General features: G+C 44.5%; 1 protein-coding gene across 10 annotated transcripts in view; it reads left to right on the top strand.

Annotated features, from left to right (window-relative positions):
* Window positions 1-25601, top strand: part of GULP1 (GULP PTB domain containing engulfment adaptor 1) — a 1809167-nt gene that overhangs the window by 999807 nt on the left and 783759 nt on the right. For all 10 annotated transcript variants that reach the window (XM_077275671.1, XM_077275676.1, XM_077275674.1 and 7 more), the window contains one exon: window positions 18211-18309. In XM_077275671.1, coding sequence (XP_077131786.1) covers window positions 18211-18309 — 99 coding nt within the window. The remainder of the gene's footprint in view (window positions 1-18210; window positions 18310-25601) is intronic.

Below are 25601 nucleotides of genomic sequence, written 5' to 3'. Positions count from 1 at the left end.
TGGCCCTCACCGGCTGGTCGCCATTTTGATGAAATCTCGTGGAGTAAATTAAAAAAAATCTGTATTTTTTAGAATGTGAATTATATAGGCTTTTGTAAAATTCATTTCCACTTGAATAAGTTCACCCATCTCTAGTATAGATGTCAAAAACTTGGAGAATATTTCTGGAACATTCATTTTATATATCCTTGGTGGTCTTTGCCAGTAAATGCCGGTTCACAGAACTGATAATGATATCTCTCAAACAGTGCCAATCCAGTTTATTTAGACTGCAATAAAAGCAGCAGCATAGCTGTAATAATAAAGTTGCAATAGTTCCTTGGTAACTATAGCCTCACCGACATACCTGCATGACTGAAGGTTACTGGCTCCCAGAAGGAAAAATGTCATGTTCTCCCTGGTGTCACACTTTCAGTACAGCAGCCGGGCACCTTTCTAACTCTATGACCAGCAGGTCAACCCTATATCTGCAGGTTAATATCGCTAGCTTATGTGATAAGTTCCCCTTAAGCAGATTATATGAGGTTTATCTCAGAAGGAGTGGCGTGGAGGAGACATGTTGGTACCAACGCCACATATACAGAACCCAAGTACTCTCAGTGCACTGCTCTATATTACTGTGAGGTTGCTTGTAGCCCAGTTTTATTCAGGCCCCAGAAGATGGCAGCACATTGCTTTTGAACACCTGCTAGGACCATGGGATACTCAGAACCGGGCCGGTTCTTAAAAGGATATGTCATGGTGGCGGTGACCCGGTTCATGGCCCTGGGCGTTCAATAAAAGGGAAGTAGTGAAAATGGTAATAAAGTCTAATGTAGTAGTGTTCGTGATGCCACCTGTGGTACTTGGCCAGGGATGGCCGATGCTGCTTAAAGGGGTCCACTGGGGATGATGGTAATTGCAGCAGAGGTGGTATAGCTCCCCACAGGTAGAGCTTAGTCACCAGGGCTCCCGTTGCAGTTGGTAAGGATTTTAGATGGTAAAGCGCAGGAAGAAATTGGAGAACACACGGTTACAGTCTCTTTACCTTTTACTGATGACATTCATGTACAGGTAAAAGGTGGTCTTTGGAATCCGGGCAGCCTGGAAGCAATTCGGAATCCCCCTAGCCAGGTGGGGTTGGAAGCCTTCCTTACTGCGCTGTATTCTCAGTCCCTTGCTGCCTGAGGCTTCACACAAGGTCCTCTCTCACTCTGTCCTTTTAGGTGGACACTACCTGCATGGCAGGCAACTCGAGCCTTTTTACAGGTGTCCCTTCTCATAACTCCAGGCTCTAATCTGCTGCTGTGCCTTTGGGTGTAATTGTGGCCAGACTTGGAATCTCCTGTCTACCGGCTTCTGCTGTGGGGCATACAGTTCCCCCACGACCTCAGACTTCTGGCCTCCGGTTTCTTGCGCTTGGACCTGGAGGGAGCCCACTCACAGCTCCACTCCAGTTTCTCTATCCTCCTGTGCTCCTTCTCCCCTCACTGCCTCCTACAGACTAACCTGTTAACTCCTCCTCCAGCCAGAATATATAGGGAAGCTACCCTCCAACCAGATCTAAAGCTCCCCCTTCTGGCCTGGAATCAGAACAGAGTTGTGTTATGATCCTTAGTGGTTGAGGATCACAAAATACTCCAAATAAGTAACAAAACATAGGACAAGCTCTAGAGAGGTGGTAAACTGGACTGACCGCAAATCTGAACCTATCCAACACACTAAAGGTAGCCGGTGAACGTGTCTAAAATCCTAGACGTCTCGAGCCAGCCTGAGGAACTAACTACCCCTAGAGAGAAAGAAAGACCTCACTTGCCTCCAGAGAAATAATCCCCAAAGATATAGAAGCCCCCAACAAATAATAACGGTGAGGTAAGAGGAAGGCACATACACAGGGGTGAAAGCAGATTCAGCAAATGAGGCCCACTAATACTAGATAGCAGAAAATAGAAAAGGGGTCTGTGCGGTCAGTAAAAAACCCTTACAAAATGTCCACACTGAGATTTCAAGAACCCCCGCACCAACTAACGGTGTGGGGGGAGAAACTCAGTCCCCTAGAGCAACCAGCAAGCGAGAAAATCACATTTTAGCAAGCTGGACAAGAAACATGATGAATGCTGATAATCAAAAAATAAACAAACAAAAACTTAGCTTGTCTTGGAGAGACTGGGAGCAAGGTAGTCACAAGGAATCTGAAGAGCACTGAATACATTGAGAGCAGGCAAGGAACTGAGTATCCAGGTGAGCTAAATAGGAAACCAACCAAAGATAACGAACCAGCTGATGCTGCCAACCTGTAGAAAGACAACACTACACAGTAACGCTTGTGACCACTAGAGGGAGCCCAAAAATAGAGTTCACAACAGTACCCCCCCTTGAGGAGGGGTCACCGAACCCTCATCAAGACCCCCAGGGCGATCAGGATGAGCCGCGTGGAAGGCATGAACCAAATCGGCCGCATGAACATCAGAGGCGACAACCCAGGAATTATCCTCCTGACCATAGCCCTTCCACTTAACCAAATACTGAAGCCTCCGTCTAGAGATACGAGAATCCAAAATCTTCTCCACCACATACTCCAATTCGCCCTCGACCAGCACCGGAGCAGGAGGCTCAACAGAAGGAACCACAGCTACCACATACCTCCGCAACAAAGACCTATGGAACACATTATGAATGGCAAACGATGCTGGGAGATCCAAACGAAAAGACACCGGGTTAAGGATTTCCAAGATCTTATAAGGACCGATGAAGCGAGGCTTGAATTTAGGAGAGGAGACCTTCATAGGAACATACCGAGAAGACAGCCACACCAAATCCCCAACACGAAGTCGGGGACCCACACCGCGGCGGCGGTTGGCAAAGCGCTGAGCCTTCTCCTGTGACAACCTCAAATTGTCCACCACATGGTTCCAAATCTGCTGCAACCTATCCACCACAGAATCCACCCCAGGACAGTCAGAAGGCTCAACCTGACCCGAGGAAAAACGAGGATGGAAACCAGAATTGCAGAAAAAAGGCGAAACCAAAGTAGCAGAACTAGCCCGATTATTAAGGGCAAACTCGGCCAATGGCAAAAAAGTCACCCAATCATCCTGATCAGCAGAAACAAAACATCTCAAATAAGTTTCCAACGTCTGATTAGTTCGCTCGGTTTGGCCATTAGTCTGAGGATGGAAGGCCGACGAAAAAGACAAATCAATGCCCATCTTAGCACAAAAAGTCCGCCAAAACCTGGACACAAACTGAGATCCTCTATCAGACACAATATTTTCAGGAATGCCGTGCAAGCGAACCACATTCTGAAAAAAATAGAGGAACCTGTTGTGAATTTGGATTCTGGGCTCCCCCGGTGGCTACTGGTGGAATTGAACTTGTGACATCATCTTCCCTGTTCACCTGTTCTGATTAGATCTGGGTGTCGCTATATAACCTGGCTTCTCTGTTAGATGCTTGCCGGTCAACAATGTTATCAGAAGCCTCTCTGTGCTTGTTCCTGCTCCCAGACATCTACTAGATAAGTTGGACATTCGTCCATGTTTTGTTTTTGTATTTTGGTTCCAGTTCACAGCTGCAGTTTCGTTACTGTGTCTGGAAAGCTCTTGTTGATCAGGAATTGCCACTCTGGTATTATGAGTTAATGCCAGAGTCCTAAAGTAATTTCTGGATGTGTTTTGTTAGGGTTTTCTACTGACCATGAAAGTATGCTTTCTGTCTTCTGCTATCTAGAAAGCGGACCTCAAATTTGCTAAAACTATTTTCCTGCTGCGTTTGTTGTTTCATCTCATATCACCGCCAATATATGTGGGGGGCTTCTGTCTCCTTTTGGGCATTTCTCTAGAGGTGAGTCAGGTCTTATATTTCCCTCTGCTAGCATTATTTAGTTCTCCGGCCGGCGCTGGGCATATAGGGATAAAAAGTAGGACATGCTACCTGGCTACTTCTAGATGATGCGGTAGGTTTAGTTCATGGTCAGTACAGTTACATCTTCCAAGAGCTTGTTCCTATAGAGGCTTATGCTAGTTCTCTGGCCATGGAGATCATGACAGTTTGACCGGCCCACTAAAGGGTTAAAATCCTTGGCTGAGAAAGGAGAGAAATAAGAAGTCTGCTGAGAGTTTTTTTTTTTTTTTTTTCCTCTGTGCTCTTAATTGGATCACTTGCCAGTCTGTCTATGCTGCAGTCTTTCTTTTTTTTTCTCTCTCCTTATAATCTTTGAATGGCTTTGTGTTCACCTGTTAATAATGGATCTTCAGAGTGTAACTGCAGGTTTGAATAATCTCACCACGAAAGTACAAAATTTGCAAGATTTTATTATTCATGCTCCGGTATCTGAGCCGAGAATTCCTTTGCCGGAATTCTTCTCAGGGAATAGATCTAGCTTTCAGAATTTTAGAAATAATTGTAAGCTATTTTTGTCCCTGAAATCTCGTTCTGCTGGAGACTCTGCACAGCAGGTTGGGATTGTGATTTCCTTGCTCCGCGGCGACCCTCAAGACTGGGCTTTTGCATTGGCACCAGGGGATCCTGCGTTGCGCAATGTGGATGCGTTTTTTTTGGCCTTGGGCTTGCTGTATGAGGAACCTCATTTGGAACTTCAGGCAGAAAAAACTTTGATGTCCCTATCGCAGGGGCAAGATGAAGCTGAAATTTACTGCCAAAGATTCCGTAAATGGTCTGTGCTTACTCAGTGGAATGAGTGTGCCTTGGCGGCTACTTTCAGAGAGGGTCTCTCTGATGCCATTAAGGATGTTATGGTGGGGTTCCCTGTGCCTGCGGGTCTGAATGAGTCCATGACAATGGCCATTCAGATCGATAGGCGTCTGCGGGAGCGCAAACCTGTGCACCATCTGGCGGTGTCCACTGAGAAGACGCCAGAAAGCATGCAGTGTGATAGAATTCTGTCCAGAAGCGAGCGGCAGAATTTTAGACGGAAAAATGGGTTGTGTTTCTATTGTGGGGATTCTACTCATGTTATATCAGCGTGCTCTAAGCGTACTAAAAAGCTTGATAAATCCGTTTCCATTGGCACTTTACAGTCTAAATTTATTTTGTCTGTGACCCTGATTTGCTCTTTGTCATCTATTACTACTGACGCCTATATCGACTCTGGCGCCGCTTTGAGTCTTATGGATTGGTCCTTTGCCAATCGTTGTGGGTATGATTTAGAGCCTTTGGAAACTCTTATTCCTCTGAAGGGGATTGACTCCACCCCATTGGCTAATAATAAACCACAATACTGGACACAAGTGACTATGTGTATTAATCCGGATCACCAGGAGACTATTCGTTTTCTAGTGCTGTATAATCTACATGAGGATTTGGTGCTGGGATTGCCATGGCTGCAGTCTCACAACCCAGTCCTTGACTGGAGAGCTATGTCTGTGTTGAGCTGGGGATGTAAGGGGACTCATGGGGACGTACCTTTGGTGTCCATTTCATCATCTATTCCCTCTGAAATCCCTGAGTTCCTGTCTGATTATCGTGACGTCTTTGAAGAACCCAAGCTGGGTTCACTACCTCCGCACCGTGAGTGCGATTGTGCTATAGATTTAATTCCGGGTAGTAAATACCCAAAGGGTCGTTTATTTAATCTGTCTGTGCCTGAACATACTGCTATGCGAGAATATATAAAGGAGTCCTTGGAAAAGGGACATATTCGTCCATCGTCATCTCCCTTAGGAGCCGGTTTTTTCTTTGTGTCAAAAAAAGACGGCTCTTTGAGACCATGTATTGATTATCGGCTTTTGAATAAAATCACGGTTAAATATCAATACCCATTGCCGTTGCTGACTGATTTGTTTGCCCGCATAAAGGGGGCCAAGTGGTTCTCTAAGATTGATCTCCGTGGGGCGTATAATTTGGTGCGGATCAGGCAGGGGGATGAGTGGAAAACCGCATTTAATACGCCCGAGGGCCACTTTGAGTATTTGGTGATGCCTTTTGGTCTTTCTAATGCCCCTTCAGTCTTCCAGTCCTTTATGCATGATATTTTCCGCGATTTTTTGGATAAATTTATGATAGTGTATCTGGATGATATTCTGATTTTTTCGGATGACTGGGACTCTCATGTCCGGCAAGTTAAGAGGGTTTTTCAGGTTTTGCGGTCTAATTCTCTGTGTGTCAAGGGTTCTAAGTGCGTTTTTGGGGTTCAGAGAATTTCCTTTTTGGGATATATTTTTTCTCCCTCTTCCATTGAGATGGATCCTGTCAAGGTTCAAGCTATTTGTGATTGGACGCAGCCCTCTTCTCTTAAAAGTCTTCAGAAATTTTTGGGCTTTGCCAACTTTTATCGTCGATTTATTTCTGGTTTTTCGGATGTCGTTAAGCCATTGACCGATTTGACTAGACAGGGTGCTGATGTTGCTAATTGGTCCCCTGATGCTGTGGAGGCCTTTCAGGAGCTTAAGCGCCGTTTTTCTTCTGCCCCTGTGTTGCGTCAGCCTGATGTGACTCTTCCTTTTCAGGTTGAGGTCGACGCTTCTGAGATCGGAGCTGGGGCAGTGTTGTCGCAGAAAAGTTCTGACTGCGCCGTGATGAGGCCTTGTGCCTTCTTTTCCCGTAAATTTTCGCCCGCTGAGCGGAATTATGATGTTGGGAATCGGGAGCTTTTGGCCATGAAGTGGGCGTTTGAGGAGTGGCGCCATTGGCTCGAGGGGGCCAGACATCAGGTGGTGGTATTGACTGACCACAAAAATTTGATTTATCTTGAGACCGCCAGGCGCCTGAATCCTAGACAGGCGCGCTGGTCATTATTTTTTTCTCGGTTTAATTTTGTGGTATCGTACCTACCAGGTTCTAAGAATGTTAAGGCGGATGCCCTTTCTAGGAGTTTTGAGCCTGATTCACCTGGCAACTCTGACCCCACAGGTATTCTTAAGGAGGGAGTTATCTTGTCAGCTGTTTCTCCAGACCTGCGGCGGGCCTTGCAGGAGTTTCAGGCGGATAGACCGGATCGTTGTCCGCCTGATAGGCTGTTTGTTCCTGATGATTGGACCAGTAAAGTCATCTCTGAGGTGCATTCTTCTGCGTTGGCAGGTCATCCTGGAATTTTTGGTACCAGGGATTTGGTGGCAAGATCCTTCTGGTGGCCTTCCCTGTCACGAGATGTGCGAGGCTTTGTGCAGTCTTGTGACGTTTGTGCTCGGGCCAAGCCTTGTTGTTCTCGGGCTAGTGGATTATTGTTGCCCTTGCCTATTCCTAAGAGGCCTTGGACACACATCTCGATGGATTTTATTTCAGATCTGCCTGTTTCTCAGAAGATGTCTGTCATCTGGGTGGTGTGTGACCGTTTTTCTAAGATGGTTCATTTGGTTCCCCTGCCCAAATTGCCTTCTTCTTCCGAGTTGGTGCCCCTGTTTTTTCAAAATGTTGTTCGTTTGCATGGTATTCCTGAGAATATCGTTTCTGACAGAGGAACCCAATTTGTGTCTAGATTTTGGCGGGCATTTTGTGCTAGGATGGGCATAGATTTGTCTTTTTCGTCTGCTTTTCACCCTCAGACTAATGGCCAGACCGAGCGGACTAATCAGACCCTGGAGACATATCTGAGGTGTTTTGTGTCTGCTGACCAGGATGATTGGGTTGCTTTTTTGCCATTGGCGGAGTTCGCCCTCAATAATCGGGCCAGCTCTGCCACCTTGGTTTCCCCGTTTTTCTGTAATTCGGGGTTCCATCCTCGATTTTCCTCCGGTCAGATGGAATCCTCGGATTGTCCTGGAGTGGATGCGGTGGTGGAGAGATTGCATCATATCTGGGGGCAGGTGATGGACAATTTAAAGTTGTCCCAGGAGAAGACTCAGCTTTTTGCCAACCGTCACCGTCGTGTTGGTCCTCGGCTTTGTGTTGGAGATTTGGTGTGGTTGTCTTCTCGTTTTGTCCCTATGAGGGTCTCATCTCCTAAGTTTAAGCCTCGGTTCATCGGTCCGTATAAAATATTGGAGATTCTTAACCCTGTTTCCTTCCGTTTGGACCTCCCTGCATCCTTTTCTATTCATAACGTTTTTCATCGGTCGTTATTGCGCAGGTATGAGGCACCGGTTGTGCCTTCCGTTGAGCCTCCTGCTCCGGTGTTGGTTGAGGGTGAGTTGGAGTACGTTGTGGAAAAAATCCTAGACTCCCGTGTTTCCAGACGGAGACTCCAGTATCTGGTCAAGTGGAAGGGATACGGCCAGGAGGATAATTCTTGGGTCACTGCATCTGATGTTCATGCCTCTGATCTGGTTCGTGCCTTTCATAGGGCCCATCCTGATCGCCCTGGTGGTTCTGGTGAGGGTTCGGTGCCCCCTCCTTGAGGGGGGGGTACTGTTGTGAATTTGGATTCTGGGCTCCCCCGGTGGCTACTGGTGGAATTGAACTTGTGACATCATCTTCCCTGTTCACCTGTTCTGATTAGATCTGGGTGTCGCTATATAACCTGGCTTCTCTGTTAGATGCTTGCCGGTCAACAATGTTATCAGAAGCCTCTCTGTGCTTGTTCCTGCTCCCAGACATCTACTAGATAAGTTGGACATTCGTCCATGTTTTGTTTTTGTATTTTGGTTCCAGTTCACAGCTGCAGTTTCGTTACTGTGTCTGGAAAGCTCTTGTTGATCAGGAATTGCCACTCTGGTATTATGAGTTAATGCCAGAGTCCTAAAGTAATTTCTGGATGTGTTTTGTTAGGGTTTTCTACTGACCATGAAAGTATGCTTTCTGTCTTCTGCTATCTAGAAAGCGGACCTCAAATTTGCTAAAACTATTTTCCTGCTGCGTTTGTTGTTTCATCTCATATCACCGCCAATATATGTGGGGGGCTTCTGTCTCCTTTTGGGCATTTCTCTAGAGGTGAGTCAGGTCTTATATTTCCCTCTGCTAGCATTATTTAGTTCTCCGGCCGGCGCTGGGCATATAGGGATAAAAAGTAGGACATGCTACCTGGCTACTTCTAGATGATGCGGTAGGTTTAGTTCATGGTCAGTACAGTTACATCTTCCAAGAGCTTGTTCCTATAGAGGCTTATGCTAGTTCTCTGGCCATGGAGATCATGACAGGAACCAAATCGGAGGAAGAAGGCAACTTAGGCAAGGGCACCAAATGGACCATCTTGGAAAAACGATCACACACCACCCAGATGACAGACATTTTCTGAGATACTGGAAGATCCGAAATAAAATCCATGGAAATGTGCGTCCAAGGCCTTTTCGGAATAGGCAAAGGCAAAAGCAAACCGCTGGCACGAGAACAGCAAGGCTTAGCCCGAGCACAAATCCCACAAGACTGCACAAAGGAACGCACATCCCGCGACAAGGAAGGCCACCAGAAGGACCTACCCACCAAATCTCTGGTACCAAAAATCCCAGGATGACCCGCCAACACCGAAGAATGAACCTCAGAAATAACTCTGCTGGTCCATCTCTCCGGGACAAACAGTCTCTCTGGTGGACAACGGTCAGGTCTATCCGCCTGAAATTTCTGCAGCACTCGTCGCAAATCTGGGGAAATGGCAGACAAAATCACTCCCTCTCTGAGAATACCAGCCGGCTCAAAAACTCCCGGAGAGTCAGGCACAAAACTCCTAGAAAGTGCATCAGCTTTCACGTTCTTCGAACCAGGCAGGTATGAGACCACGAAGTTGAAACAGGAGAAAAACAACGACCAACGAGCCTGTCTAGGATTCAGGCGCTTGGCAGATTCAAGGTAAATCAGATTTTTGTGATCAGTCAAGACCACCACGCGATGTTTAGCTCCTTCGAGCCAATGTCGCCACTCCTCAAATGCCCACTTCATAGCCAACAACTCCCGATTACCAACATCATAATTCCGCGTGGCAGGCGAAAACTTTCTTGAAAAGAAAGCACATGGCTTCATTACAGAGCCATCAGAGCTTCTCTGCGACAAAACAGCCCCTGCTCCAATCTCATAAGCATCGACCTCGACCTGGAAGGGGAGAGAGACATCTGGCTGACATAAGACTGGAGCTGAAGAAAACCGGTGCTTCAGCTCCCGAAAGGCCTCCACGGCCGCAGGAGACCAATTAGTAACATCAGAACCCTTCTTGGTCAAATCCGTCAAAGGTTTAACCACGCTAGAAAAATTAGCGATGAAACGACGGTAAAAATTAGCAAAACCCAAGAACTTCTGAAGACTCTTAACAGACGTGGGCTGAGTCCAGTCATGAGTAGCCTGGACCTTGACTGGGTTCATCTCCACAGTAGAAGGAGAAAAAATAAAACCCAAAAAGGAGACCTTCTGTACTCCGAAGAGGCATTTTGAGCCCTTTACAAATAAAGCATTAGCACGCAGGACCTGAAACACCATCCTGACCTGCTTCACATGGGACTCCCAATCATCAGAAAAGACCAAAATGTCATCCAGATAAACAATCATAAATTTATCCAGATATTCTCGGAAGATGTCATGCATGAAGGACTGGAACACAGAAGGAGCATTAGAGAGTCCAAAAGGCATCACCAAGTACTCAAAATGGCCTTCAGGCGTATTAAATGCTGTTTTCCATTCATCTCCCTGCTTAATGCGCACAAGGTTATACGCACCACGGAGATCTATCTTGGTGAACCAACTGGCACCCTTAATCCGAGCAAACAAATCAGACAATAGTGGTAAAGGATACTTAAATTTGACTGTGATTTTATTCAGAAGATGATAATCTATACAAGGTCTCAAAGAACCGTCCTTCTTGGCCACAAAAAAAAATCCTGCACCAAGAGGGGAAGAGGATGGGCGAATATGTCCCTTCTCCAAAGACTCCTTTATATAACTCCGCATCGCGGCATGCTCTGGTATAGACAGATTAAAAAGTCGTCCCTTAGGGAATTTACTACCAGGAATTAAATTTATAGCACAGTCACAATCCCTATGAGGGGGCAGGGCACTGGACCTGGGCTCATCAAATACATCCTGGTAGTCAGACAAAAACTCAGGGACCTCAGAAGGAGTGGAAGAAGCAATAGACACCAACGGAGCATCGCCATGAATTCCCTGACAACCCCAACTTGACACAGACATAGCTTTCCAATCTAAAACTGGATTATGAGCCTGCAGCCATGGCAGACCCAAAACGACAACATCATGCAAATTATGCAGAACAAGAAAGCGAATCACCTCCTGATGTACGGGAGTCATGCACATGGTCATTTGCATCCAATACTGAGGCTTATTCTCAGCCAATGGCGTAGCATCAATTCCCCTCAGAGGAATGGGAAATTCCAAAGGCTCCAGGACAAAACCACAGCGCCTGGCAAACGACAAATCCATCAGATTCAGGGCAGCACCCGAATCCACAAAAGCCATAACCGGGTAGGACGACAAAGAACAAATCAAAGTAACCGAAAAAATAAATTTAGGCTGCATAGTACCAATGGTGACAGGTTTAGCGATTTTTTTTAAGCGTTTAGAGCATGCTGAGATAACATGAGTAGAATCACCACAGTAAAAGCACAACCCATTTTGACGTCTATGACTTTGTTGCTCAATTCTGGTCAGAGTTCGGTCACATTGCATAGACTCAGGTCTCTGTTCAGAAAATACCGCCAAAGGATGAGCAGATTTGCGCTCCTGCAAACGCCGATCAACCTGAATGGCTAAAGCCATAGAATCACTCAGACTTGTAGGGGTGGGAAACCCCACCATAACATTCTTAACGGCCTCAGAAAGACCTCTGAAATTTGAAGCCAGGGCACACTCATTCCATTGAGTAAGCACCGACCATTTCCGAAATTTTTGAAAATACACCTCTGCTTCATCCTGACCTTGAGAGATAGCCAGCAATGCTTTTTCTGCCTGATTCTCAAGATTAGGCTCCTCATAAAGCAGTCCAAGAGCCAGAAAAAATGCATCTACATTAAGCAATGCAGGATCTCCTGGCGCCAGAGAGAAAGCCCAATCTTGAGGGTCGCCACGTAACAAGGAGATAACAATTTTAACTTGCTGAGCGGAATTACAAGAGAAACGAGGTCTCAGAGATAGAAATAACTTACAATTATTCTTAAAATTTAGAAATCTAGATCTATCTCCAGAAAACAACTCAGGGATGGGTATTTTTGGTTCAGACATAGGGCTATGAATAACAAAATCCTGAATACTTTGCACCTGTGCAGCAAGATTATCCACACTAGAAGCCAGAGTCTGAATATTCATGTCTGCAGCTGAGCTCAAAACCACCCAGAGTTCAAGGGGATGAAAGAAGCTAAACAGACTGCAGCAAAGGAAAAGCGGGAGGAAAAAAAAAAATGTACACAGGTCTTCTTTTTATCCCACTTCTGCGATGCATTAAACACTTTTTGGCCTGCTCTACTGTTATGATCCTTAGTGGTTGAGGATCACAAAATACTCCAGCTAAGTAACAAAACATAGGACAAGCTCTAGAGAGGTGGTAAACTGGACTGACCGCAAATCTGAACCTATCCAACACACTAAAGGTAGCCGGTGAACGTGTCTAAAATCCTAGACGTCTCGAGCCAGCCTGAGGAACTAACTACCCCTAGAGAGAAAGAAAGACCTCACTTGCCTCACTTGCCTCCAGAGAAATAATCCCCAAAGATATAGAAGCCCCCAACAAATAATAACGGTGAGGTAAGAGGAAGGCACATACACAGGGGTGAAAGCAGATTCAGCAAATGAGGCCCACTAATACTAGATAGCAGAAAATAGAAAAGGGGTCTGTGCGGTCAGTAAAAAACCCTTACAAAATATCTACACTGAGATTTCAAGAACCCCCGCACCAACTAACGGTGTGGGGGGAGAAACTCAGTCCCCTAGAGCAACCAGCAAGCGAGAAAATCACATTTTAGCAAGCTGGACAAGAAACATGATGAATGCTGATAATCAAAAAATAAACAAACAAAAACTTAGCTTGTCTTGGAGAGACTGGGAGCAAGGTAGTCACAAGGAATCTGAAGAGCACTGAATACATTGAGAGCAGGCAAGGAACTGAGTATCCAGGTGAGCTAAATAGGAAACCAACCAAGGATAACGAACCAGCTAATGCTGCCAACCTGTAGAAAGACAATACTACACAGTACCGCTTGTGACCACTAGAGGGAGCCCAAAAATAGAGTTCACAACAGTACCCCCCCCCCTTGAGGAGGGGTCACCGAACCCTCATCAAGACCCCCAGGGCGATCAGGATGAGCCGTGTGGAAGGCATGAACCAAATCGGCCGCATGAACATCAGAGGCGACAACCCAGGAATTATCCTCCTGACCATAGCCCTTCCACTTAACCAAATACTGAAGCCTCCGTCCAACCTGTAGAAAGACAACACTACACAGTAACGCTTGTGACCACTAGAGGGAGCCCAAAAATAGAGTTCACAACAGAGTTGTATGTGCGTGTTACCTGTTAAGGGGATCCTTGTCACTTCCAGACATGGCATCACCCTCCCCGTGAGGAAGGCATAATCACTGTGACAACCGGCTTCCTGGGTGTTACATTCCCCCCGTTAAATCCAGTATTCCCGGACTGGGAATACACAAACAATAAACGGATTGAGACATCCAAATATTTTGTGGAATGCATTCCAACAAGTTATATAAACTTTCTTCCCTTTATGGGACATTACTTTTTTGAACATTGCAAATAACTATAACACAAGGTGAAAAATAGCTTTTCTAAAAATAGAATTTTCTGCGACACAAAATATTACTCTTTCATATATTAAACTGAAACACAGTACAGACCACAAGTTTGGACACAGCTTCTCATTTAATAATTTTTCTGTATTTTCATGACTATGAAAATTGTACATTCACACTGAAGGCATCAAAACTATGAATTAACACATGTGGAATTATATATTTAACAAAAAAGTGTGAAACAACTGAAATTATGTCTTATATTCTAGGTTCTTCAAAGTAGCCACCTTTTGCTTTGATGACTGCTTTGCACACTCTTGGCATTCTCTTGATGAGCTTCAAGAGGTAGTCACCGGGAATGGTTTTCACTTCACAGGTGTGCCCTGTCAGATTTAATAAGTGGGATTTCTTGCCTTATGAATGGGGTTGGGACCATCAGTTGTGTTGTGCAGAAGTCTGGTGTATACACAGATGATAGTCCTACTGAATAGACTGTTAGAATTTGTATTATGGCAAGAAAAAAGCAGCTAAGTAAAGAAAAATGTGTGGCCATCATTACTTTAAAAAATGAAGGTCAGTCAGTCCAAAAAATTTGAAAAACTTTGAAAGTGTCCCCAAGTGCAGTGGCAAAAACCATCAAGCGCTACAAAGAAACTGGCTCACATGAAGACCGCCCCAGGAAAGGAAGACCAAGAGTCACCTCTGCTTCTGAGGATAAGTTTATCTGAGTCACCAGCCTCAGAAATCGCAGGTTAACAGCAGCTCAGATTAGGGACCTGGTCAATGTCTAGCAGCAGACACATCTCTACAACAATTGTTAAGAGGAGACTTTGTGCAGCAGGACTTCATGGTAAAATAGCTCCTAGGAAACCACTGCTAAGGACAGGCAACAAACAGAAGAGACTTGTTTGGGCTAAACAACATAAGGAAAGGACATTAGACCAGTGGAAATTTGTGCTTTGGTCTAATGAGTCCAAATTTGAGATCTTTGGTTCCAACCACCGTGTCTTTGTGCGACGCAGAAAAGGTGAACGGATGGACTCTACATGCCTGGTTCCCATCGTGAAGCGTGGAGGAGGAGATGTGATGCTGTGGGGGTGCTTTGCTGGTGACACTGTTGGGGATTTATTCAAAATTGAAGGCATACTGAACCAGCATGGCTACCACAGCATCTTGCAATGGCATGCTATATCATCCGATTTGCATTTAGTTGGACCATCATTTATTTTTCAACAGGACAATGACCCCAAACACACCTCCAGGCTGTATAAGGGCTATTTGACCAAGAAGGAGAGTGATGGGGTACTACGCCAGATGACCTGACCTCCACAGTCACCAGACCTGATCCCAATCGAGATGGTTGGGGGTGAGCTGGACCGCCGAGTGAAGGCAAAAGGGCCAACAAGTGTTAAGCATCTCTGGGAACTCCTTCAAGATTGTTGGAAGACCATTCCCGGTGACTACCTCTTGAAGCTCATCAAGATGCCAAGAGTGTGCAAAGCAGTGATCAAAGCAAAAGGTGGCTACTTTGAAGAACCTAGAATATAAGACATAATTTCAGATGTTTCACACTTTTTTGTTAAGTATATAATTCCACATGTGTTAATTCATAGTTTTGATGCCTTCAGTGTGAATGTACAATTTTCATAGTCATGAAAATACAGAAAAATCTTTAAATGAGAAGGTGTGTCCAAACTTTTGGTCTGTACTGTATGAATTACAATTCTCTTTTACGGGTTAACTTTTTCTAGTAAGTTGAAATATTTATCTGCTGACACTTCTCCCTAGTAAAGTGTAACAAAGTCAACAATATTCTGGAATTGAGGTAGTGCAAGCATGTATAGGTGCAAACAGCATTCAAGTGGCTCAACAAGATGTGAGATCCCGTACCAGGGTGACCCTCCATTTAGGTGGGACTCTATGTCTCTCCGTTTGACAAAGATTTCATTTATCATTCCCGACTTTTTAATAAAGCCCCAGCCTCTCTTCTGATTAAAGGCAACCACTTCTCCCTGTTGTTGTAGTGCCTTGTCTGCCGCAGGGATTTTTGGGGTTCAGGCCTTTGCTTGTAGGTTTCTTTCCTCATATGCTGTCTGCCGGGCCAGGGATTGCTGTCTCTCCTGCTCTTTTCGCCGTCTGCAGTGCTCCCACCAGGTCATGATGGGGATTTCCCCCTGGAGCTCTATCATGTCTGCCCCTATGGGTCCTCCTGTAAACATTATGGGTTCAGTGTATTTAACCAGGGGCCCACTGGTTGGAACTAATGGGGTGGTCATTCAGTCAAGGAGGCTGTCCCCTTGATCCCAGTGAAGTTGATGGATTACTGCTCCGGGTCTTTGAGTCGGCGGGACCGGTAAGGGATCTACCAGGGTGTCATCTAGCGCAGGGGTTGCAGCGGGAATTGATGCCGGTGCACTCTTGGTGTATGGTGTCAATTCACTGAGAGACTCAAAACCCTGATCGGGGCGATGTATAGCGGTGGGGGTGATACAGGCCTAACCACTGGGTCTTCCGCCACCGGGGTCAGGGCCCCACCCGTTACCTTCTCCTCCAGGGTGCCGGACCATCTTCCCTGCTCCAGGCCGGATGAGATTCCTGGCGGTCGCCTGGTAAGATTCCCCAGAAAGGCCTCTTTCCATCCGGTCACTGCCTCCAGCTGCAGTCTCACGATCTGCCGGGTAAGTGCCTCCACTTCCAAACTGAGCAGTTCTGGATCCAACGCAGGTGACTGGGAAGGATCATCCAAGGGTTGGCTGGGGGAGTCCTCCTGCTCCACCCCATGTATTGATGCATGTCCTCCGCTCCCCGCCATATTGCTTTCCGGTTTTTCCTCGTCAGTGTTGTTTCCCAAAGTTTCACTGTACCACGCTTGTCTTCTTCGGCGGTTCCTCTTCTTCCCGCCATCCCAGACCAGGAGGCGGATCTCTAGTTGATGGACATACTTCTCTCACATAGTAGTATTCGTGAGGGGCGGTCATGGTTTTCACACCGTTCTTCCAAGCTCTACCCAATACAACATGCCCTTTTCCTCCTGCGCGCCACATGCTGCGATAATGGCAGCAATTTTCAGTGCAATGATGTCTCAGTTAAGCACAGTCTCTTAGGCAAACAAGACCCATTTTAATGGGTTGGACCATCCTGTTCGTGAGGCCAAAATGGAGCACCCGCTAAGACCATCGGGTATTCGGAACTGGGCTGGTTCTTAAAGGGATGTGTCACGGCGGCGGTGACCAGGTCCATGACCCTGGGGCATCCAATAAAAGAGAATTAATGGAAATTGGAATAAAGTTTAATGTAGTAGTGTTCATGACGCCACCTATGGTACTCGGCCAGGGAAGGCCAACACTGCTTAAAGGGGACTACTGGGGATGATGGTTTTGCAGCAGAGGTGGTATAGCTCCCCACAAGTAAAGCTTAGTCCCAAGGGCTCCCATTTCAGTTGGTAAGGATGATAGATGGTAAAGTGCAGAAAAGAATTGGAGGACACAATGTTGCAATCTCTTTACCTTTTACTGATGACATTCATGTACAGGTTACAGGTGGTATTTGGAATCCAGGCAGGCTGGAAGAGATTCAGAATCCCGTTAGCCAGGTGGGGTTGGAAGCCTTCCCTACTGCGCTGTATTCTCAATCCCTTGCTGCCTGAGGCTTCACACAAGGTCCTTTCTCACTCTGTCCCTTTAGGTGGACACTATCCGCATAGCAGGCAACTCGAGCCTTTTTACAGGTGTCCCTTCTTGTGGTGACTCCGGGCTCTAATCTGCAGTTGTGCCTTCAGGTGTAGTTGTGGCCAGGAGACTTGGAATCTCCTGTACGCCGATTTCTGCTGTAGGGCATACAGTTCCCCCACAACCTTGGACTTCCGGCCTCCAGTTTTTGTGCTTGAACCTGAAGGGAGCCCAGTCGCAGCTCCACTCCACTTTCTCTCTCCTCCTGTGCTCCTTCTCCCCTCACTGTCTCCTACAGACTGACCTGCTAACTTCTCCTCCAGCCAGAATATATAGGGAAGGTACCCTCAAACTGGGTCTAGAGCTCCCACTGCTGGCCTGTAGTCAGAACAGTGTTGTATATACATGTTACCTGTTAAGGGGATCCTTGTCTCTTCCAGGCATGGCATCACCCTCCCCGTGAGGAAGGCAATACCACTGTAACAAACGGCTCCCTGGGGTGTTACATTTTGCCTACTGAAGCCTCTCACTTCACAGCCCTGTGTTCCTTTCATGTGTATAACCTGACATGTTTTGGCTGCCATGGTTGCTGAGTTGAGGTGTTCACCTAAGTGCCGCACTGGAGTTTTTCCCTTCACTGCGCATTACAGGGATTCTTTCTCCAAATCCAGCCCTGCCCTCAAGTGATTCTCAGAACCCATGTGGTTCACTTCCAACAATTTTCCCCTACAGCTAACCCTAAATCAACAAGAGACTGCACAGAATATTTTGTTCATTTATCAGTAATATAAAAAATGGACCAGTAGGTGGTGCTAAAGCGCTGGGTTTTAACATTTACCTTATATGCTGCTCCATTTTTCTGCTTTCTTTTAGTGGCATATTATATTTCTACTTAAAGTCCTAGAAATAGTATAACTATATTTCACTAATTTAGGCAGTTTACTATTTTAAAATTAGCAGAAACAAATTAATTTTCCTTTTTTTTTAAGTTTGCAAGACATATAAAGAAATCTGAAGGTCAAAAAACTCCAAAGGTTGAACTTCAAATATCAATATATGGTGTGAAAATTCTTGAGCCAAAAACAAAGGTAGGTACTTTGTAAGAGTCACATAATTAGTGATTATGATGTCAAAATGTTTTTTTTTTTCTGTTTATTATTTTGTGTCATGGTCACATGTTCTGCAGAAAGAGTAGACAAAATTATCTATGTACCGTATAATGCAATAAAGTCATCTACAAACTGTAAATCCAAACTCAATTTAAAGTAGGGAAAAGAAGGCTTCTAAGATCACATCGGATCCTTCTTACCATCACTAAAGTATGGAATCACATCAAATCAGCTAAGGCTTGACTGCCAAGACCCTCCATTCTGAGATTAAGGGGCTAGAGGCGCCCTCATAGGTTTACCCTGCACTGGGATGGTACTGCCCACTGGTTGTGGAGGGAACTGCAACACAGTTCAATTCACTGGAATATTTAGCAGATACTAAGCAAAATGCAGCAGAATACTGACGCATATTGCACCTATAAAAGAATGTATGCTGCGGCTGTTCACTCTTCAAATCTATTTCAGAACTGTTTAATAGTTTTGGAATATGTGAGTGCCTGTGTATTCCAGCCAAGGGGGTAACTTTGGGAAAAATGTGTGAGACATACTCAGTAACCAATATATTGTGTCAATTAATATGCTATAGGAATGAATAGCAAAAGTAAAGATACAGTAAGCTTTTTACATGATTCAGACAAAACAACAGATTTGTGGTGCTCTAGCCAAGAACGGGGTTAATTTCCTGCTGATCGCCTCCATTTTTGGTTGCTGAAAGGCTAAGGGTGCTGGGTTAGCATATGGGTGGAGGTTGAAAGGTTTCCCAACTAGGCTAATTACTACCCATCCGAAGGAATGGGGGATGCGATCATCATGTGATATCAATGGATTGCACCAACTCATGAGTCTGATGTGGTGCGGTTCAACCATTTTTGGATGTTTTATGTTCTGTCTTGAAAATAATCCAAAGTAAATGAAGCATGAAAACAAGAAATGTTATAATAAAGTCTGCCCTAAGGACTGTTTACTTACAAGTCGTTATTTGGACGTGGTTCAGACATCAGAACTTAATTACAGTGGTATTTTCTGTACTAAACTTTCCAGTGCTGCTTAAAGGGAATCTATCATCAGAAAATGACATGTTGTTTAAAGGAATACTAAATATAGAAATGAATGATAAAGGAGAACAAAAAAAACCTTTCTGAAACAAAGTCTTTTCGGATTCTAGCACAGAACACAGGCCTGAGTTCCTTTTTATTTTATGCGAGAGAATGGCTGCGAGTGTGTTAGCAAATAGGCAGAGCTTCTCAACTCTGCATCACCTCTCCACAACATACGTCAACATTTTCTGATCACTGGGGCTTCCACCACTGGGATCCCCACCAATTCCCGATTGAAATAATGTGGTGGTCATTGCCTTTAGGACTTGTTTAGATAGCTGGGAGTGAGGCCAAGTAGTGGAAATCCCAAGAATCACCAAATTATCACCTATCGTGTAGATGGGCTATAACGTTGAGTTGGGAATAACTTTTGATAGAAAGAAAGGGAGCTGGTTGCTGATTTCTTGGAACATGTACAAAAATGTCTTTATATACTGGATTTCTTGGTTTTATGTCTAACATAAAACAAAATAGGATCAATGTAAAAGAAAAGAATAAGAAAAAAATACAGGAATCATTTAAAAAGGACCCTTTTCCAAATTTTGCCTTACAAACTGTATGTTCTTGCAAAAGGTGTTTTTGTTTTTCTTCACTCTGTTGTGATTTTCACAATAGACTGACATTTCTTTTTCTATGTAGATCAATATAATATCTTAAAGTGATAAAAGGCAGGGTTACAGTGAAAGGTAAGATCTCTCTTATAAAGATGGAGGCTGGTATCACGTAATCACACCTCATCCGCAGAAACCACAAAACATGTGCAAAGAACGTTGACATAATAGCCTTGTCAAGATGAGTGCCCACAACATTATGTACAAAAAAAATAAATAAATAAATAAAAACTATACAATTACACTTCAGTATGTAGCTTTACTTAGAACACATTTAAGTGATACATGTCATTTAAAGGAACCTTCATCATAGAGAAACACTATATACCTGCAGATTCAGAGGTAATAATGTGTACACTCTTCATAGATTGCATACTAGAATCACGGCTACAGGGAGAAAGGGGGAAGTTGTTTTCTCCCTTTAGTCGCTCGCTTCCAGTCATTGGTGAGCTCTGTTTAATCATTCCTCTGGACATTGATTGACAGCCTACAATAGATACACATGCTGCATAGCAGGCTGTCCATCGGAGTGCCAGGAAGTGATCGCAGCTGCTCCCACTCTCTAGTGACAGGCTTCCTTTACTTTTCCCTGCTTTAGTATGTCCATCTTTGCCACTTCTAAGGCTGCTTTCACACATCAGGTTTTTTGTTTCAGGCACAATCCGGCAAATCCGGAAAAAAATGGATCCGTTTTTTTCCCATGACTCCTCCTCCTCCTCCTCCTCCTCCTCCTCCGTCAGAGTATCAGTACCCCTTTATTAAGACAAAGGAGTAAGCTAAATGGATGGTGATAGGTAAATCCAAGGTTGTCAAAGGAAATCAGGATACAATTCAGAGTAAACACACACACCACTTGGGCAAAGCTACAATTGTCAATGGTCTGACATTTGTCAGAGTGCTAAACAGTCCTGTAATTATCCAGAATGGCTGATTCCTGAATGAGATCCTGCAGACCCAGCCAGATAGGAAGGCTGAGCTGTCAATCACAATACTCACATCTCTGCCTCAGATTGGGTGGCAGAGCTGTTACTAGCAATACAGACTGCTCAGCCAGCCCTGGTTCCTATAGGGTGGCAGAGTTGTCATTCACAGCATCCATAGGACCCTGTGAGTGGTGGAATTGTGACAGAAATTAATTAAATGCCCCTTTTTTTCACTAGTCTTTAGAACTATTAATCACTACTTAGACAACCCTTTTTCAGTCAGACATCAAGAGTAAGTGAAAGCTGCGTCTGGCCCCTTAGTTCCTCTTGAAGTCTGATATATGTGAAGGTGGGGAGAGTGAAGCCAGCTCTGATTGGTTGCATGGATCGCATGACATCGAGTGCCAACACTGCTGGAATGGAGCCAGCAGTGGAGAAATTTTACTGGAAGGAAACATGCTGATTGAGATGGGGTTGTCCGAGTAGTTGAAAACCCCCTTAATGATGTTTCAGAAGAATTCTGGTTCACATATGAAGATCACAATAAAGGAATATGTATAGACTGTCTTCTTCTTCCTACCTACATGATTTGTTTATTATCATAAAGTAGCTCTTGTGTTGCACAGTATTGCTTTTGTAACGTTGTCACGATACGATCTGTGCTCATATATGCATGGCTGTGAATCTACTAATACTCCTATTTATAGTGTTGTAGTTTTCTTTCATTTTGTGTTGCATAACCTGTGGGTAAGGGCAACTTACAATGGTTTGAGACTTGCCATTTCTTCGAATACTGACAAGGACGTTGTGGAGGTTTCTGTGTTGTATGCCAGCTTTGCCGGTTAGGGCAAGCAGCATAGTTCCCTTGATTTGTGCTGTGGTTAAATACAAAACCTTAAAAATTTATTATGCGGGCATTTTGAAAGAGCTCCCCAGACACTAGCACCACTATATCTCTACCACAGTTATTTCATGGAATATCATTACAAACATCTGTGAATAAGGAAAAAGGAAACCCACATGTAACGGCTTAAACCAGAAATGCGCTCTTGATACACCACATTTACAGTATATGCAGATTTATAACACCAGAGACAGAAACTTTCCTGGGTTTTTGATGGCCACTCGAATGTTTCTTTCACTGCTAAAACCCAGCGGATTTTAATGAGTCATTTTTTTCCATGTTTGTGTTAGCGGAGTAATCCCATGAGCCGAGACAACTTCCTTATTTATTCTCACTTAAACAAGCAATGCAGATTGTTTTCTTAAGCTGAGACATGCTTAGTTTCACATACACACTTTTTAGGAATAGCAGTATACTGTAAGTTATATTAAGTGTCATTAAAAGTTCAAGACTTTTTTACTTCAAATTTTCAACAATAAATTGTCATTTCACTGGATAACTAATGTCACAAACTGTGACTAGAACATAAAATGGATGCTTAGGAGACCTTCTTTACACAATCCTTACTATCTTTACTATATTAATGCTTCATTTAGACCAGCAGATATTTGCTTAAACAATGAATGATGTGATAAGAATTGCACGACTAGCGATCGATGTCAGATAAGTATTTATACAGGACGAAGATTGTGAATGAAATGGTTTAACAGTGATTGCTACATCGTAACATCAAACATCATGCACCATGTTCGCACAGACAGATAATCTGAAGTGTGTTTGTGTTCAATGTTTAAATCTCATGCGACACTATTTAGATCAAATGCAAAAAGTGTGTCTGTGTGAGAAACACGCAAACATGTTAGTTTTTTCCATCCATGTGTCATCAGCGTGACACATACCAACACCAGGGAAAAAGCGGTACAGTTCGTACTCACCTTTACGCCTAAAATCCATTGAAGTCCTTGTCAAAAGTAAAAGACCTAAAATAATAGATAACCATATTCCTCACTTGTCCGACAAGAAGATAATCCATATATGTGTCTCACACCATAATCCATTTCTGCTTCATCTGGATTTCAAACTGAATGGTGGCATGATTCCACCATTCATGCTGAAATCCTGGAAACAATGAGATGCAGAGAGCAAAGCTACAGTGACGAGTGGAGACATCATAGAGGCTACCGCTGGTCACTGAAGCTGCGGTTCCCAGGTGCAGCTCATTGTGAGCAGCCTGATGAACTGCAGTGACCTCAATGAGATCCTAGCTAGCACCTTCAGAAAATTCTCACTGTGCTAGCTCTGATCTGATTGAGATTACCGTAGTTCATTGAACCACCCATGGGCTCTTGTCCCCTGTAAAGAAACAAGAATACTAAACAACCATATCCCTCATCTGTACAATGTGAAGATAATCCATACTGTCCAATGCCATAATCAATCTCAATGACATTTGGCATTAAATTCTCAAGGTGCTAGCTGTGAGAAAATTCTCACGGTGTTATCAGTGGTATCATCATTAGGACTAATATTGAGTTGCAGCCTGGAGGGCCAATTAGCTACTCCAAATTGTTTGTGATAAAATTTTGTTTCGGAGACAAAGCAGAAGGCCAGATTTTCACTTAAAAATCATTAGGCCTAACATTTGTGTGCAGCCACAAGGGCCAATTAGCTAATCCAAGTTGTTTGTGATAAAATTGTGTTTCAGTGGCAAATCAGAAGGCCAGATTTCCACTTAAAAATGCATTGCAATAGAGATTTACTGCAATGCATGAAAACCTGTCAGATTTCACTGGTAGGCCGCTTGGTAGATCCTGCCTATGGCATTGTTTGACCTCCACATGACATGGTAACTATTGGCTTCCCGTGATTTTGTCGAAGGGTGCTGATGAATGTGAGAGATGGAGCCCCCTCCCTCTAAAAACCTTTCAAATGCCGCAATTTCTATCATTCGAAGCATCTGCAGGGTTAATCAGTCAGGGGTGGTGTGGGCACCTGCAATGGCTGTTACAGCAGGAGCTCAGGTATCAGATGTGTTGACCTCCCTGCTGTGATTGTGCAGGGAAGTGGTAATATTTCATCACTTTCTAGTGATCAGAGAGCGGAAACCTCTGAAATGGGTACTCGCATCTAAAGCTGGGTCGATTAGCTGTCAGAGACTGCTTTCACACAGTGACAGTTTAAAGTCATGATGGGTATAGCACGTCATGATGTGGGAACTGACACCTGGTCATGACGTGATATACCCATCATTTAGCATAATTTTAGGTGCCCATAAGAATTACATTGATGAAAATGGCTATTTTAATCTTAACCCCTTCCCGACCTGTGACACAGCGTATGTATCATGAAAGTTGGTGCCAATCCGACCTGTGACGCATATGCTCCATCACAGAATGATAGCGTTCCTGCAGGTCGGGTGAAAGGGTTAACTGTAATTTCACCTTACCTGCAGGGACAGGGGGAGTGGTACTTCAGCCCAGGGGGGTGGCTTCGCCCCCCGTGGCTACAATAGCTCCGATTGGCTGTTGAAAGTGACTGTATCACTTTCACTTTCAATCAGAGCAATTGTAATATTTCACCAATGAAAATTGGTGAAATATTACAATCCAGCCATGGCCGATGCTGCAATATCATCGGCCATGGCTGGAGACCATGATCTGCCCCCACCACCACCACCGATCTCCTCTTCTCCATCCTCCATCCTGTCTTCTGCTGTCCTCCGCTTCCCGCTGTCCTCCCATCCGCTCCCCCCCGCAGTCCGATCTCACCCCCCGTGGTCCGATCCCACCCCTCATTCTTACCGAGCTCCGGTGTCCCTCCCAGTGTCTGCCTGTCTTCTCCATAGGCACTGCCATCTTCCAAAATGGCCAGCGCATGCACAGTGCATCCACCGAATCTGCCAGCCAGCAGATTCATTCCAGTTACATTTTGATCACTGTGATAGAACCTATCACAGTGATCAAAAATTAAAAATAAAATTAGTAAATAACCCCCCCTTTAACACCCCCATAAGTAGGGAAAATAATGAAATAAAGAAAATATATTTACTTTTATTTTTCCACTAGGGTTAGGGTTATAACTAGGGTTAGAATTTCAATTAGTGTTAGGGTTGCAATTAGGGTTAGGGTTGCAATTAGGGTTAGGGTTGCAATTAGGGTTAGGGTTAGAATTAGAGTTGCAATTAGGGTTAGGGTGGCAATTAGGGTTAGGGTTGCAATTAGGGTTAGAATTAGGGTTAGGGTTGCAATTAGGGTTAGGATTACAATTAGGGTTTGGTTTAGAATTAGGGTTAGGGTTGCAATTAGGGTTAGGGTTAACATTAGGGTTAGGGTTAGAATTAGGCTATGTGCACACAGTGCGGATTTGGCTGCGGATCCGCAGTGGATTGGCCGCTGCAGATTCGTAGCAGTTTTCCATCACATTTACAGTACCATGTAAACCTATGGAAAACCAAATCCACTGTGCCCATGGTGCGAAAAATACAGCGCGGAAATGCTGCGTTGTATTTTCGGCAGCATGTCAATTCTTTGTGCGGATTCCGCAGAGTTTTACACCTATTCCTCAATAGGAATCCACAGGTGAAATCCGCACAAAAAACACTGGAAAATCTGCAGTAAATCCACAAGTAAAATGCAGTGCCTTTTACCTGCGGATTTTTCAAAAATGGTGTGGAAAAATCCTCACTCGAATCCGCAATGTGGGCACATAGCCTTAGGGTTAGGGTTGGAATTAGAGT

The sequence above is a fragment of the Ranitomeya variabilis genome, chromosome 7, assembly GCF_051348905.1.
Source record: "Ranitomeya variabilis isolate aRanVar5 chromosome 7, aRanVar5.hap1, whole genome shotgun sequence".
NCBI classification, from domain to species: Eukaryota; Metazoa; Chordata; class Amphibia; order Anura; family Dendrobatidae; genus Ranitomeya; species Ranitomeya variabilis.
This window is presented reverse-complemented; position numbering and strand designations above follow the sequence as displayed.